General features: G+C 41.8%; 1 protein-coding gene across 4 annotated transcripts in view; it reads left to right on the top strand.

Moving 5' to 3' along the window:
* ccser1 (coiled-coil serine-rich protein 1) overlaps nucleotides 1-17,042 on the top strand; it is a 128,918-nt gene extending 111,876 nt beyond the window's left edge. For all 4 annotated transcript variants that reach the window (XM_082553599.1, XM_082553600.1, XM_082553597.1 and 1 more), the window contains one exon: nucleotides 15,499-17,042. In XM_082553599.1, coding sequence (XP_082409725.1) covers nucleotides 15,499-16,320 — 822 coding nt within the window. In that variant the 3' untranslated portion in view covers nucleotides 16,321-17,042. The remainder of the gene's footprint in view (nucleotides 1-15,498) is intronic.

Below are 17,042 nucleotides of genomic sequence, written 5' to 3'. Positions count from 1 at the left end.
TATACAAAGTAGAATGTCAGGTGAAAGCTTTTCTCTTGGAGAAACGATAAAAAATGTTACCTTGGCAACTTTTAGATACCTCACTTTATACATTTTACATAATACTGTCAAAAAAACTTGTATTTTTTTGTTACAGTCTCTTCTTCCACTTTTCTCCTGTTCCCTACCCACACATCCCTGCATTGGTAGGGAAAATAAATGAAAATTGCTAATGGTAATTCGCATTTTCTACAATAGCAACTTGGCTCTAGCACTGTGAGACAGTTACATCGACTTTACTCAGAGAATGAACTGTAAAAACCAGGCCAACATTAGGCCAATGTTATCTCCGAGCGATTATATCTAAACATATGGTCATACATTCATTTGTTATGTTTCTTTCTTGGAGGATCGCACCCTCATGTAGCACACTGAAAGCCATTAATGACTCCTGCTTACTCATAGTTGTCTCCTGTGAGCATATTTAATCATGCATAAGTGGCAGGAGGATAGAGATTAAACATGATAACACATAGGCTGAGACATGTAAAGGGTCTAGATATTGCTTACCCAGAGAATCAGAATGAGATTTGAACTATGAGCTAGTGTCTATGCCCATCTTATTGCTATTACCCAGAAAACTTGGTTGAAACCCAGACGCTCTCTCCTTGGATGCCAAAAACCCGACTGTTAATGGATGGATGTCGATGGTTAGACAGTCTCCTACAAAGTGAGAAATATAGATCATACTTTTGCAAAGTAGGAATTACGAGCATTTGTCTTTGTTTAAAAAAAGAAAAGACAAATAATATTTCAGCTTTAATCTTGGAACTATTTTTCAGCAATGACTAGATGTCAAGTAAAAACCGCCAGGCAATGGTTTTTCAACGTCAAAACATTTGCTGGATGTTCACATCACAAGGACGTATCTGTTGTTTGATGTATTCCCTCTTTCTCTTGATGTTAGACAATTGTACAATTTTGTTTCCAAACAGCGTGTATGTTTGTGGCACCGCAACTTTAAATTTGCCGTTTTAGGTTGTACAACAATCTGTCGTCAGATGATACATGACCGTTCTGCGCAAGAGTGTGTGCGCGCATGTGTTTCTCACTGACACATGTCGCTGTGAAGTCAAATGACTAGAAGGTGCAGGGGTTCGTTGAACACAGGCAGGGCAATGAGATCACACACGCAACTACAGCGTACAGTAGAGAGAGCATATTAAATCAAGTGCACATTCAGTGTCGCGCTGGCTCAAACACACATCAAGATGTTTCACATGCTTACACCCATGCCAGAAAAAATAAAAGTGCACTCACTCCGAGCACAGGGTGGTCTAACCAGGCCTCCGGTGATTCAGGACAGATTCGGGACACTTCAGGTTCATTAGTCAGACCAAAGTAGGACAGATACCTTTAGAACTTAACTCTCCTCTGTTCTTCTCTCTTTCCTTCTTCCTCCCTCCTACTCATTCTCTCCTCCTCTCTTTTACACTCTTCTGTTTTGTCTCTTTCTTCCTTTGACCTCCCACTTTTTTCTTCTCTTTCTCCCCTCATGTGTATGATCTTTTCCCCTTCTTTTTTCAAAGTTTCCTTTTCATCTGCTGGAAACATAGGGCCATCTGTAGCAGCTCCAGCCCTCTCTTTGTTCTCTCCAGCTCCATCCCCCTCTGATAACTCTCTCACTTCACTCTTTTTCCTTCTCAGTCTGTGAGATACACTAGTGGACGCATATACAAGCCCTGAGTTTGATCTGAGACAATTTGCTGCAACATTAATGAAAGCATAAACTCACATGAATATTGATGAGCTATTCTTTTGCAATCTGCACATTCCGGATGGCCTGAAGGCAAAATTGTACGACACATCCACGCGTACACCCTCACAAACACACACACACATGCACAAACCCACAAAAGATGGAATATTTCACTGACAAATGTTGCAAATTAATATTTAGTGACATGGAATGTAAAGTTGTCAGGGTTTCTCATGTCTTCCAACTCTAAGTAAGGCCATTCTATCTACTTTAACACACATACACTCTTTTTAGTTGTAACCACACACGCATACGATAGCTACAGTTTGTGTTGTATTCGCACATAGCTGTCGTCTTTTTTTGTCCTTTAATGTCCCCTCCTTGTGTTTCCTGTTCTTTGTGTTGATTTTATTTGTCTGAAAGATCCATTCATCTGAAGAATCGTATTCAGTGAAAAGTTAGGTGTTAGTGTCAGCTGTAGTGTTTTTGACCGCTTTTTTGGGGGGCTTTTTTTCAGCTTTATTTGATAGATACAGTGAACAGGGGACAGACGGTGGCAGACATGCGGCAAAGGGCCGCGGGTTGGACTCGAACCTGGGCTGGCTGCTCTTTGTACGGCATGTAGTCGACTGCTCAACACACTGAGCTAAACCGGCACCCTGCTGTAGTGTTTGTAATATAAAAAAAATTAAGTGAACAATGGTGCTGTTAATTGTGATTAATTGCTTCTTTTGTCTTCAAATTTTGTACATCTAAAATCATACAGTTAGCAACCTGTAGCCACCTGACCAGTCACTCAGCAACCTGCTGCTTAAAGCAAGGTGCTATAGAGAAAAATGTATATCTCATAACCGGTTGGCAAGTGTTTGCTATACCAAAATCATTGACATTGCCTTGGGTCCCAACCTTCAAAGTAAAGTTTGCTCATTTTGAAACATGTTGGTTGCAGAGGTAAGGTATAACTTTTACTTGGAAATGGATGGTGATGTGCCAGCAACCAAAGCAATCAGAAGGAGATCTTTAGTGCAGCCCTGTCTTTGTCATTTAGTTCACTTTGAGACAGCCATAAATTACTTGTTGACACAAGTAGTTGCTGACAGATCTGTGTGACTGAAACCAAATGTAGATTTAGAGATTTATATCTTCTATTATCCCTAAATCTAATAATGTTTTCCCCTGAATGTGCAGTGGGTTTTGTTTTTTTTGACAGTGCAGCTAATTTAATACTGAATCAATGTTGAGTTTCAGTTTATGATTTCCATCTGGAATTAGTTCAAAACTGTGACTAAATGTTATCTGAAAGACTGATGTTAGATAGAAGGTGGCATCCAGTCCGTGTGTTATCTGAAGTTAGTTTGCAGTTTGGTGTTGGAGTTTGGAGGTTATAACCTTCATGGCCTGTCTGCATTCATAAGAACATAACTAATAACAGGCTAAAGCTCTAGAAGTAGAGATAGCCAAGACAAAGATCAGGATGTGCTCTGCCCTGCAAGCAAGACTGGAGCATAATGCACTGCAAGCTAGCTAAATGCAGGTGTTGCTCTCTTTTGTCTCGTGTTTCCATATTTTACCAGAAAGATTGTTGTAAGCATTGGTCCAAGAACCCTACACAACTTGTATTTGTATCAGCTTTACCCAGAAGTAATAAAAAGAACTGCTGCATTATTAGCCCCCCCCCCCCCCCCCCCCCCAACCACCACCACCACAATACTCAATTAATGTGTGATTTATTTATTTCTTTTATTTATTTCTTTTGTTTTACGGCACAAAGACACTCCAATTTGTGTAATTCTCTCTCTTCCATTTTATTCTAGGTACGCTCACACGGCTGTTTGTTTTCTTTTTTAATTATTCACACACACATGATATTTGACAATTGATGTTTTGTGAAGCGTGCTTATTGACTTTCTTGCTTAAAATTAGATGAAAAAGATCAATACCACTTTCATGTCTGTTTGCTCACATAAGCGGCCCACCTGCTTCCCAGCACCTTTAAATCTCACTAATTAACTCATTTTGTCATGTTTATTTAATCTGAACAAAAAGCAAAGAGCAAAAGCGGGGTTTTAAACGGGACTTTTTCCGATGATGCAGTGATGTTTTCACCATTAGGTTGCCAAGGCAGCGGCACATTTTCCGAAAATGCAGAGCTGTTACCTGAATATCGACCATTTTAATCTGGGCTTTATTATGTTTGTGTTCATATGTATACAGACAACCGTAAGTGATGGAAGTTTCATTACATAGTTAATTTGGTGCTTGTCAAAGAAATAAGTAGAAAGAAGGGTGCTCCATCAAACAACTGTGGCTGTGTGAATGTTTCCTTTCTGTGTGTGTGTGTGTGTGTGTGTGTTTTTTTCTATTTGATGGCAGTTGCAAATGTGGGAAATTGTCTTTCTGTGCTGCAGGCTGTTTTAGCCTTCACATATCAAACTTTTAAAGCCTTTTTAAAACTCCAGGGCAGTCTCATCAAAAATCAAATATGGGTCTAATTTGTTTTCATAAAAGATTACAGAATTCAAACTCTAGTTGTAGAGCGAGAAAGTGAAAGTGTTTACACACAGCCTGTAGTTAATAACTTCATAAACCGAGAGGCAGTCCACCTCAGTTAAAATGTAATTTTAGCCCTGTCCTCATAACTTCAGGGGAATCTAACGACCTTTCAGAAACACTGTTGTTCAAACTTTGCTCGATTGTGTGTTTGTGTATGTCAGTCGGTGTCTCTGTGCGTGCCTCTGGTTCTCTTTCCTCAGCGCTTTTTGAGAATACAATGAGGATAATTAATCACAGAATGAATCTCTGTCCTTTCATTCCTTTGTTCTTTTTCTTACACCAGTAACGTTGTATTCACGGACAGCCATTCCCTTTCAAGTCCTCTATTGTCCTCTGCTTGTGTCGTCCCTCTGCCTCTTTCCTCATTCTGTGTTCTCTTTGCTGCTCTTTCTCCTTATGTTTAATAATTAAGGAGAGACGTACAGTGTTGGATTTGAGGCCCTCAGGTACTCGGAGCGATATGACAAGACCTTTTTCTGATGCACGAACCGGCAAACATACTTAGCCTCCACAGCGCAGACTCACGATTGCACAAATCTAATGCAGAACTTTCACGATTAATACATGAACACCAGGAGTCACTGAAGGCCACATGTGTTTTTCTTCTCTCAGTCGTCTCCCCTCACTTTTTCTTTGTATCCACTGAGATATTTGATATGCGATAATAAATTGATTAACCATCCAGCTGTCAGCTTCCTTCAGTTTTGCAGATATTTCTAAAATATAGCTCTGTTTCCATTTTCTTTTCAAATAAGGTTATTTCTGAGCCAAATGGCATTTTTTGAGGCAGCAAATAAACGGTGCAATTTTTAAAATGTATTTATTTATTTTTGTGCTCGGTCTTTTCACATTTGTATAAATAGAGTGCATTTTATGTTTTCTAGCTGCTTCAAATTCAGCTCTTGTTTTCCTCAAATTTAGGGTTGGTGTACTGTGGCTCCCTGCAGATAATCTTCCCAGTGAGGCTGGTTGGTCTAACTGCTATGGAATGGGTAGTGATTTAAATAGTGCCTTTTAATGTATCTGCTGATAACAAGACTAAAAATGGGACACGGTGCAGAAACAATGACAACACCAATGTAGAATGTAGGCTAATGATTTCTGTGGCTTTTATAGGAGAAAAGATTCAATTATTCAGAACAAAAATAGTTCATTAAAACACAATTAGAACAAAATAACTTTTGCAAACTCATTTTCTGTGCCCAACCTCATTTGGAAAATGTGTCTCATTTGGAAAAATTATGTCTTTCTGGATTCTTTCCAGGAGCTCTGGAATTGCAATTCTGCTCCGCTTATCCTGCTAAGAGTTCCTTTGCAGACGCAAATTTCTACCACAAATCTCTTCTCAAAAATCGGTAGCATTAATTATTTACTTTCCTGTCGGTGTGGCCACATTCCCACATCTGCCAGTGAAACAATATTTGGTTCTCTGCCAGCGTGTGGCTGCTCCAGCTCGTCAGGCACAGTACGCCAGTCTGTGGCATCTGTCTTTAACAATCAAAAAAAGCACGGGTGTTCACTGCACAGTTATAAAGCTTTTATTATCCTTTGAAGCTCCGCGTGCTAATAATCTGCCTCCTTATTCTGCATTTTTTGGCAAATGTGATAAGTAGCTAAGTAACCTTTGTAAATATGTGATGGGAGAACGCTCGATCGCCCTCCTTTTTCCTTCTCTCTCATCGAGTGGAGTGTGGGAGCAGCAGGGCAGTCAGTTGTTTTCAACGTGATGACACAGGTGGCAGATGCACTGTTATCATCAGGCCTCCCAGACATTTAATGGAAAATCTACCTGTTTCTTCTTCCTGTTTGGAATTCTCTTCATCCATCATTTTTCCCCCTCACCCTCACCTTTCCGATTTCCTGTATTCTTTCAGCCCACCTGGGTTGTCACACAGAGCAAGATGAGAAACTGGGAAAGGAACTCAGCAGCAGCAGCAACTGACAGAAGGGTGGGAGGGTGTGTGTGTGTGTGTGTTTGTGTGAGTGTGGCTTGGTGCACACCTCTGCCATCATCTTCATACTCCATTACTGCCCACAATTGTGTTGCAGGCCACTCTGCGGCCTCACACAATATTTATAAAGGTGCACATCTCTGTAAAGATGTCCAGACTCACACACTTTCAGCACCACCGCTAAGTTCTCCCACATGATGTATCGCTCTGACAGTCCTCAGCACACTGTCATTATTACAGTCTTCATTATTTTCCTTACTGTCACTCTTTGATCTATTCTGCTAAGCTGTCAAGCCACCATTCTTTATTGCAGACTTTAGAACTCATATTTCTGTTTGTCTACATTCATCACATGCACAATGAGTCATTGATAAATGACTCCTGGAAAAATTAAAACCAACCACTTTGCCAGGTCTCCCATGCATAAACTACATTATTGGAGTAAAAGACGAGAGACGCTTTGCTTTTATGCTAAATCGAAGCATTGCCAGCGTTGCCAAATAGGTCGATAGTATATGTAATTGAAGCAGCACTAACGCTCTTTTGATCCAGTGACTGTTGAGTGAAACTGGGAGAGGATGGATGCTCTGTAAATGCTGAAGGAAATGACATATAAGTGAGCATTTAGGCAGATAGGTGTTTATGTCTGTGTGATTTGGCCGGAGGAGGAAATATTCTAGCCTGATGACATTTTGAGAATTTAAATCTGCCGTCCTGAAGATGCTTCTTGTGCGGATGTAAGGGTGTGAAATAGCCAAGTTTAAACGCTTACAGAGCTTACTGAGCAGTGCAATGAAATGTGTAGTGATTAATCGCCATGCACGCAGGCTCTTTAAGGGTAACAGTACAAGCCTTGGGCATATAGGAAGACAGTACGGCTTTCACACCCCCGCAGCCTCGAGGGTGAGACTGATAGAAGAATGATAAGCCTACAGTGCTAGCCTGATTAAGGTGGAATAATCCCAGGTCTTCTGCCAGGTCTCAGCGAGGGGCCAACAGAAGGGACACTGCCAAGAGTCCAGCTTTAGGTATGGCCAGGGATCCTCATTTTGAGGAAAGCCCCTGGTAATGCAATGCTGTCAACTTAGTTTGACAACCGGATAGAAGTTCAGTGAAATGCAGTTTGGGAATAGTGGGTTAGCACTGACAGCGAAGTACACAGTCAGTAAGTATTGTGCACTTACAGAGTGAGCAGTAGTGACAGCTTACAGGAACGTATTAGGCACAGAGTAATGGTGCATAGATCACAGTCTCTGCAATAATTAGACAGCATCAGGGGGGACCATGTTGACACCCGGAGGGGGCAGCCAAGTGCAGCAATCAATCCAACTGGAGAGCATAAGGAGAGATACTTTCATATATATGAAGCGCCTTGAGGCGACTTTTGTTGTGATTTGGCGCTATATAAATAAAATTGAATTGAATTGAATTGAATATACAGGAGAGAAACTAAAAATCAGTCAGTTGTGGATTTTTTGGTTGGTTTTTTTTTTGCTTGCAACCAAAAAGGTAACAAAATAATCCTCCCTGAGCCACAATTAATAGCAGCAGCACATGACGAGCATGCATGCCCCAGCAATTATTTCAAATATAATTGTGCTCTTGTTTAGACTAAAACCACTACTTACCACCACATGATATATGTTGAGGTGTTGGTGTACACGGGCTAGCCTTTATGACTTTTACTGAAGCATTTCATTGGGAAATAAAGCCTTTTATTTGTGTGGATACCAATGGGAACTAGGAATTGGCATTCACACATAATTCCTGTTGAGGAGTGAATGTTCTGCTCCACCACGTTGCTTTCTTGCCTCATATCGATGCCACTGTTCTAACATTGACCATGTCTCTGCATTTCCTAATTATCTCAATTGTCTTCTGTAACTTTGGGTCAGTGCTGGCACCTTTTATTCTCACTTTGTCCCCTAGAGTACCTCTCATCCATCTGACCCATCTACACTTTGGCCTCTTCTCTGTTCCTTTGTTGTTTCACCACCTGTTTTAGCACTGTGTCATCCCCTTTTTTCTATGACCCCTCTTTTCTCCATATTTTAGTTCCTTATTCTATCTTTGTCTTTTACCTTTTCCTCGCACATTTTTGTCCTCGTTTCCCCTCTACATCTCCTCCTCCACTCTACCCTTTCAGTCCACTTCACTGTTTCATTTTCATTTCTTCACCCCCACTTTTCCCCCTCACTCGTTTCCTCCCCTCATCTTTACTTGTTCACTCCCTTTGCTTTTACATCCCACTCCTCTTGCTTGTGGTTCTGGGCAGTGTTCACCAAGCATATTGGCACATGCTGGTGGTCGATGAGTTTTGCCATGATTACACACACACACACGCAAGACACATGCCTATGTGCCTGCACGCACAGACCTGTTGGAGATGGTGGTTGATGAGCAATGCCAGACTCTCAGCATCCGTGCCTATCAGAGCTGCTCAAGAAACCTCATTAGGCCTCCTGTCCGCAGCATGGTACTGGCTTCGGTACTCGCCAACCCGCTTCTTTTTTCTTTTTTTGCCCTGAGAGGAATTTGAAGACCTAGCGCTATGCACTTTTCAACACCCACAATCATAAGTAGTGACATAGAATCACTGATCAGACGCTTGTTCAGCAACTCCAGTATTTGACCGTGATCACATCGGAGGTCTTTAAACTGATGTGAATGTTGATGGTCCCATTCCCCGCAGTGATCCCGATCACTTAATCAGTGAGATGAGCCCTTCTGTTGCCAGGCAACACATAATGTCAGTCAGTCAACTATTACAAGCAGCGGCATTTCCTAACAATACCATAAACAAACGAATCTAAAAATCCATCCAATTGGTGCATTCATGAAAAGTTTCTCTCTCTGTAGCATTTCTATCAATGTTTCTAGTTGCTTTAAATGGTTTATGGCTACTCCTGCTCTCTCCAGCTGATTAACATCAATTTTTTAGATCAGATAAGCAAACTTTCTTTGTGTGCATTAACACTATAATAATGACAAGCAAGCCAGTGGACAGACAATCTTGAATATTACAGAGGCATCAAGCTAGTAGTTGTGTACTTGTAATGGTTTATGGGGCATTCAGATATGGTTACAAGTTGCAACTTTTCCCTGAAGCCAAGTTTGTTTTCTTTCCCAAATTTGCAAATAGGCAACTGATGACTAAGCTTTAGACACTGTAATATATTCAGGCCTTCAGCCACACTGATATGCAGTGAAGCTGCCCTGCCTAAGATATTGTAAATCTAAATATTTATCAAGTTACCGACAGACAACCCTCTTTGATATGGGCTGCAGTGTGTCGGGATGCTGTTACTCAATATAACATCAGCCTAAAGTCGATAATTTTACAAAAGCACTGTGACAGCATTGAAGATTGGTGGCACTGTGAGCCGATTAGCTGTGCAGTGCATCACATTAGTGGTCTGCCTCTCAGTATGCGCCTCTGTTGGGAAGGTCCAGGATGTGACATTCAGCCAACTGGTTGGCAGTGTGCTGCAGTGTGGGTTGGAGTGATAGCTCAACTTTAGTCCCCTCTTATTCTCCATCTTTCTTCATCATCTCAGCCCCATACCCACCCCAACTGTCACCACCTAGAAGGGGGAGAAAACTTTTCCTACCTCCAATCTCTCTCTGTCACTGTGGTCTCCAGACTGCTGTAGCAAACCATCAGTCCTCCGGCTGTCAAGTCCTATTCAGCCTGGCTGCCACTGGCACTCTTAACCAGCAAGTTACATAACAAAAGAAAGAGAGAAAAGAAGGGACAAAAGAAAGGACAGAGTGGGTAATAAGGTGAGAAATAAGAGAAGAAGGGAGGTCAAGAGGGGGGACAAAAGGTGAGAGACAAGTAAAGAATAACAATGCGTGGAAAGAGAGCATATTTGGCGGTTATTATCATGCATCCTGGGATGGTCCACAAACTCTGTGTATTTTGCCAGCAGTCCAGAGCAAGCTGTCAGAGAGGTAACCTCCAAAATGCAAATAATCGCACAGTTGAAAGCATTAGCATTCACTGAATGAGAAATTAAACTGAAACGTGGGCCTGAGCAGGCACTGGCAAAGAGTCAAATGCTGGGTAAACCTATTAAATGTTCAACTGTTAAAACTTATAGCTTAATTAAAAGACTCCAACAACAGAAAAATTCCATTCCTGTTTTATGATTCGTCTGAACTAATTTCAACGAAAGCGATATACCTATAAAATCTTATTTACTCGTTTTGCCATGTCCACTGCTGTTCTTACTGCTATGATTATGTGGATTTACTGCCCAACTTTTGAATAAAAGTTCAAGAGAGGTGAGCTGCAGAGCGAGTGAGCAGTTCGAAATTGGTAAAGTTGTATAGAGAACTGGTGCAGAGAGACGAGGATCAGAGGTGAGACAAAGAAAGAAGACTAATCTGAGTGAGGGAAAGCAAGGCTTTCTCTTGCCGCTACAAGCTGTGCAAGAGATTCACCTCCTTAGGGGGGTGTGTATTGATGAAAACCAGCATCTTCAAAGTAAAGGTAGGCTATGGCCTTGAGACACCAGCCCAGGCTTAGTTTCACCCCTCGTTTGATTGTTGATTATTTATCCAGCAAAGTGCCCGCGGAGACTCTTCTTGCACACACCTTGTCTGTGAATATTCAATATTTCTATCAGGGCATAGGAAATGCTAGTTAGGGCTTTGTGGGATTTCACGAGTGCTGACATGTTTCTCAGCTTGTCTGTCCTGCTTCTATTACTACTCCACTTTCAAACATGGTTGTAAACCTGTGGGTAGTACTGTTAGTGCATGAGGACTGGTTTGTTGTAAGCCTCGGTGCACTTTATTTCGCTTTCTAAAATCCCATAATAAGGATCCATTTGACTGTTTTTTGCACGTTTCCAACTCTACTTTTCCATCACGCTGGACATAAATATTCAAGCAAATATATATGAGACTGTCGAGCATGCAGCACAGGAAAGGTTGGATGGTTTCGGCTACTGCATCACAATTGGAGAATGTATTTGGTTATAGTCTAAATAGGATTTAGAGTACCATCTATGTGGGTGTACTGCACTGTTTTTGTATCTGTACCAAACACCCCAGCGTTTCACACATCCAAAGAACCACAGGATTACTTTGTTCAAAGTATGTGGGTGTCACAGAATATACAGAAATCACAGTGACAAAGTTTTGCCTCTCTTATCTCAAGCTGCAAAGTTTTGGGGTCCGATGCATTTCATCCCCCTGGACCTTCATTAGAGTTAGGCGTGTGGGTGTCGGGATACTGGGCCGTGGTGTGTGATTGATGGCAATTACATGGGAGTATTTTCCTCACATTGGGCCTGTGTTACACCTGAATTTAGCTTTTACTTTGCTGCGCTGCAAGGCAAGCAAAAGTCATAAAATAAATCTCCCGCACTGGCTCTTCTCCCAATATAAAAATTACCAAGACAGGAGATAGCAAACATTGTATAGGGTTGTTTTAGGGTTTTAAGGAAGTCTTTTATGCAAACTTGGCCCTTACAACATTGCTCCATTCTTCACTGCCCAATAAAAACCGAGCCCGCAGGAGAGGGCCCCCTTTAAATCACTCTGATTTACCAATGACTAGTGTACGTGTGCGTGTGGGTGTATGTATGTGTATTTTTAGGACAGTGTGTGAAAGAAAGACTCTCCAGAGTGTTTGCGCGCACACAGGCTGTTCTGTCAGTGGCAAAGAGGTAGCTTGCTTGCCGCAGAGCGTGTACTTGAGAAAGGACACCTGAGTTTGTAAATCTATCCTGTTCACTTTCTCTGTGCACTTTCCTGTCCACTCGACTTTTGGTCTCATTTTTCTTTATCTCTGTTTTCAATCACCTTCTCATTTCTTCCCTTTCCTTCCTTTTGTTTACTTTTTTGCTTGACCTTTCCCCCCCCCTCCGTGCATGTCCCTCCTGTACACTCACATACAGCCAACTTTTACCAGTTTGCTTTTATTTGAGTCATTGTCATTGATTATCTCTAAAGTGTCTGTCCTTCTAATTTGGATAAGAAAAGTCTCTTTGATAGAGAGCATATGTCTCTACAACTAACTCTTGTACTGTGCCTGGTAATTATTTCCTTTAAAGTTGCCTGCCAATTTGTATCTTACTGTTCTCGCTTTACCTTCTGTTGTTTTCTCAAATGACTGAGGGTGGAATAACACTACAGATTTTTTTTAATAAGATTGGCGATTTAGCCCTAATTAAGTCGTCCCACATAAACCTGCAACACCACAGTAGAGATTCAACGCTGTTGCAATTCCCTCATGTTTTTCACAGCGCCCCGTGTAGAAAATTTGGCTGGAATGAAAATTCTCACTCTTAATTAGATCAAGGAATTCACAAGGAGTCTTGTACTATTTATCCACCCATTAAAGCCCATTAGAAAGCTGCGATCCACTCCCAAAGCTCTTTAAGTAAGTTGTATAGACAATGACAGCGTCTGACATTTTGGCTGAGCGTTGTTGTAGTTTTTTTTCACCATTGGACATGAAAGCATATAGACGGAACCGTTAAAATGGAGATTGCTTGGCTTCAGTTCCAATTTTTGATTTCTGAACCCAGTGAGTCTGTCAGCTACTGCTTTTATGTTTCTGTATACTGTAGGTGGAGCATTACAAGCATTAGAGACAGGCCGCATGGACAGATTAAGAGTGTAACAGTCTTTTTGTAGTCAACATTTTTTATCAAGCTGTGACTCTTTCCCCAGAATTTAATTGAAAGTTGTTAAAAAAAAAATCAACTGAAACTGACAAAATCTATTGTTTGTTATTGGTTTGCACTGCTTTCATTTAATATAGTGATTTAATTCAATTCAGTTTGATTTATATAGCCCCAACTCACAACACTTGCCTCAAGATGCTTTGTATTCTAAGGTAAAGTGCCTTAATTGAGACAAAACCCCAAGAACCCACTATAAGCAATCATTTGGCAACAGTGGGAAGGAAAAACTCCTTTTTAAGAGGAAGAAACCTCCAGCAGAACCAAGCTCAGGAGAGTAGTCAGTACGAAAGACAAACTGTGATTGAAATGTGTGATTTAAAGATTTTCACATTTTTACATGCTGTTTGTTTTCAAGCATCCCATCTATTCTGAAAGCAGTGGCTGTGTCACATTTGTTATGTATATGCAAGTAAAATTAAATTATTATTAAAACCAAAAAAGGAAAGAAATTCACTTTACATTATCTTCAAGTTCCAGTGTTGAAAATCAGTAGCAAAAACAAACACGTTCAAAGAAAGGTCGACTTCAGTTTTGTTCAGTTTCCCCCCCTCAGGAATTTGTTTTCTTATCATATTTAACCCACATCATACTCTACCCCCCCTCAGACTAAATTAGTGCCAAGCACAGTCACAACTAAATCCTCATAGAATACTTTGAAATTTAAAAAAGAAGCTAGATATAGCACCTTAGTAAGTAAGATATTAAAAATCTGGTGATGTTCAGTAGCTGGAGGCTTTCACATGCCATTTCACCAGCTGAAATTTCCAACAACATATTGTAATCAGGGCTATTTCATTTTTTTGCTGTTATAAAAGGGCTACTTCATTAATTATGTCTCTCTAAATACTCATTAAATGTATGTACCATGTGCTAAAAGGTTTGGATTTTTTAAACTAATGACCCAACATGTGCTTTTAGTAAAGCCAGTGCCTTAATTTGTATTTGAGTTGACATCAGCACTACAATAATATGTTATTTTAGTGAAAATCACACACTTTTGCTTTATTGGATGTAAATTGACACCAATGGCACACTGTGGACACACAGTGGTCAAATGTGTGGGGAGTAAATTTGATTAAAATTGCTGCTCTGCTGGATCGTCGATGCATGTCAGTGCTGGAAAATAGGACAGTGGGACTGACCTGAAAGGCTTTGTGTTGACACTGCTGGTGAGTGGCCTTTGGCATGTGTTACCGTTTGCCCCAGCGTGTGTAAGAATCATAATAGTACATTTAGATTACGATCATCTCCTAAATTTGATTAAGGACTTACATTTTAATTTGGCTGGAGTTTGCTAAGACACAGCTATAAACCTACACAGACTCCTCATTTCACAGTTTTTACTCATTCTTTCGTTCTATACTCTATAACCAACAGCGGCCTAATAAGCACAATTTGTAACACGGACCTCCATCTTCTCACTTTCTTAGAAAGTACTCCACTTTCGCTCCCCCTTAATTTTTAAAAATTTCATTTCAGGCCGTATTAGCTCATGAATGAAAACTGTTTCATTGAATTAGCGTTTCCATTGTTATACCGCATTTATTCGGTTAGCTATGTTCTGGCTAATTGCATTTCTACCTTTCACCCCAAATTCCTGTCGACAACCTCGGCGCAGTAATTACATTTCTTTTAGTGTTAATTTGCGTGTGTGGTTGCGTGGAAATATGAGGAAAGCACATGCACGTCATGTTGCGCAGGCATACGTGCGCACGTGCACACGCTCATGCATATGCATGCCATACACAGGAAAAACACACACACACACACACAACCATCGTGTTGGCAAATGTCAACTCTGCTTACTTTCTCCTGAGGTTCAGTGTCGGATGAGATTGCATTTCTATAGTGAACATTGCGCACTTAGTCCCAGTGTTATTTTAGTAATGTGTGTTTGAGAGAGAGAGTTTGAGAGAGAAAGAAGGGGGCAGTGATGAGATATGTTGCATAAGGGGCTGCAGTGGAGTGTGAAAGAAAACAGGTGGCTTCTGTTTCTGCCATCTAACTTTATGTGCCATCTTCCCCATTGAGCTTGTGTGTGTGTGTGTGTGTGTGTGTGTGTGTGTGTGTGTGTGTACGTGTGATAGAAAGACAATGGCACCACATTGCTTCGTGAGTGGGGATTTGCACATACCTCGAGTGGATATCTCCATGCGTCCACACGTTACCGCGTCCTGTTTGTGTGCTAATGTGTGCGTGTCTCTCAGTGGTATTTGTGAGTCTGTTCTTCACTTTTTTTAGTGAGCAGGGTTCCGGTTCGTTTAGAAACAATTAGATGAAGCTGCAGGAACCCAAAGACATCATTCGCCAAATGTCACCCAATTAACAATCTATACTGAGCACACAGCAGCACTCTCCTTGTCTCGTGTTCCCTGACTCACTATTTGTCTCTGTCTGTCTGTGTTTTTACTCGCTGCTTCTCCTTTGCACTCGAGACATGCTCAGTAAATAATTTTTGGAAAATGGCAGATTCACATCACACGTTCCCTGACAGAGTAAATTATAAAGTCTGTTTAACTTCTGCCCTTTCCCTTTTTTTCTGCTTCTCTCTCAGATCAATCATCCAGGCCGGTGGTCAGGACTCGGCAACAGCAGCAGCACCAGTCTGGCCCCAAGGGACCGAAGGGTGGTACGGGGTGCACTCGTAGGGGACCTCTCTAACCAGCACTTCCCACAACACTATCCACCTCTGCATAGCCGGCCTTCTGCTTCTGAGCGGCACACTGCCAGGGAGGAGCGCCATCACCAGGGGGTCTTGGCACAGTCGGTGGCCCGTAACCCTGTTCTATACCTGGCTCCAGGCTCCTCTAACCTGTCCTCTGCCACTTCTGCAGCGTCGGCCCAAAGCTCGTCTACCACACCGGCCCAGCTCCAAGTTTCACACCCGGGCCTCAGTCAGAATCAATGCCCAGTGTCCAATTCGGTGGCCGGTACTCATTCTCCAGTTACATCACTGTCCTCCAAGCTACTGGAGGGGGTATCCTCTTCTTCTGCAGAGTCCTTAACTCCAGGAGGAGGAGGAGGAGCAAGTCTGTCAGGTGGAGGGAGGAGAGGAGGAGGAGCAGGAGGAGGAGATCACCATCCCCCCAGCCAGATCCCTCGTGCAGTCGGGGCCAGTGCTTCTTCAAGTCTCCACAGTCTTGTGAGCAGAGGGAGCCCCTCTGCTAGCATCTCTTCATCTGAGCAAGTCTCCCCTCCGCCTCCTACTCCTTCCTCCACCTCCTCTTCTTCCTCCTCATCCTCCACGTTTACCGGCCGTTTGGGACAACCACCTCGAGGCCCGCTGTCTCTGCATAGCTACAGTCGCAAAAATGTCTTCCTCCAACATTCCCTACATACTGCCGAACTGCAAGCTCTGACACAGAGAGACAGTTGAGAGCACACAGTCACACTATTCCACCTATAAGCAGCCATATCATCAACCTAAGTGACAACATAGTGACTTAAAAGCAAAACTGCTGCTCCTTCAGTACGAGTTGTCCATGTTTCACTGCCTCAGTATCGCCCTGAATCACGAACCGTGCGCGCTTACAATCACATTTGTCTCTCTTTGCAATCCAGACGAGCCCTTTGCTGACATTTTGTTCATAAATTTGCTCTGATAAACAAACACTTAGCTACAAGTGCACACACACACACACACACACACGCGCACACACACACACATCTAGCTGTGAGTATGAAAAAGGCACTCACCCGTCTGTCAGACCTCCCACGTTGTGTCATGCTGACAGTTTAGATGTGCTTACGCCCACAGACACACAAAGTGCACACAAACTCACAACCTCAAATCCATGCACACATACACAAATCTTGTCATGCACACATTAAAATACACACTCCTCACACAGAGACATCATCTGTGATATCTCCGCTTCACTATCTGCACACATAAGAGGGTGGTGAACGCGAACAGAGATGAGATGTGTGCATTGTTGAGATTGTATTTTTTATCCATTTATCTAACCTTTTTTTTTTTTTTTAAAGTGAAAACCATCTGCTGCTTAAGGAACTATGGGACTTGCCATGAATTGCGCTTCTAAGTATATATATATGTATATATATATATATATATATATATATATATATATATATATA

Source organism: Aulonocara stuartgranti, assembly GCF_965226115.1.
Source record: "Aulonocara stuartgranti genome assembly, chromosome: 12".
In the NCBI taxonomy this organism is placed as follows: Eukaryota; Metazoa; Chordata; class Actinopteri; order Cichliformes; family Cichlidae; genus Aulonocara; species Aulonocara stuartgranti.
Note: the sequence above shows the minus strand (reverse complement) of the source record. Positions and strands in the feature narration are given on the sequence as shown.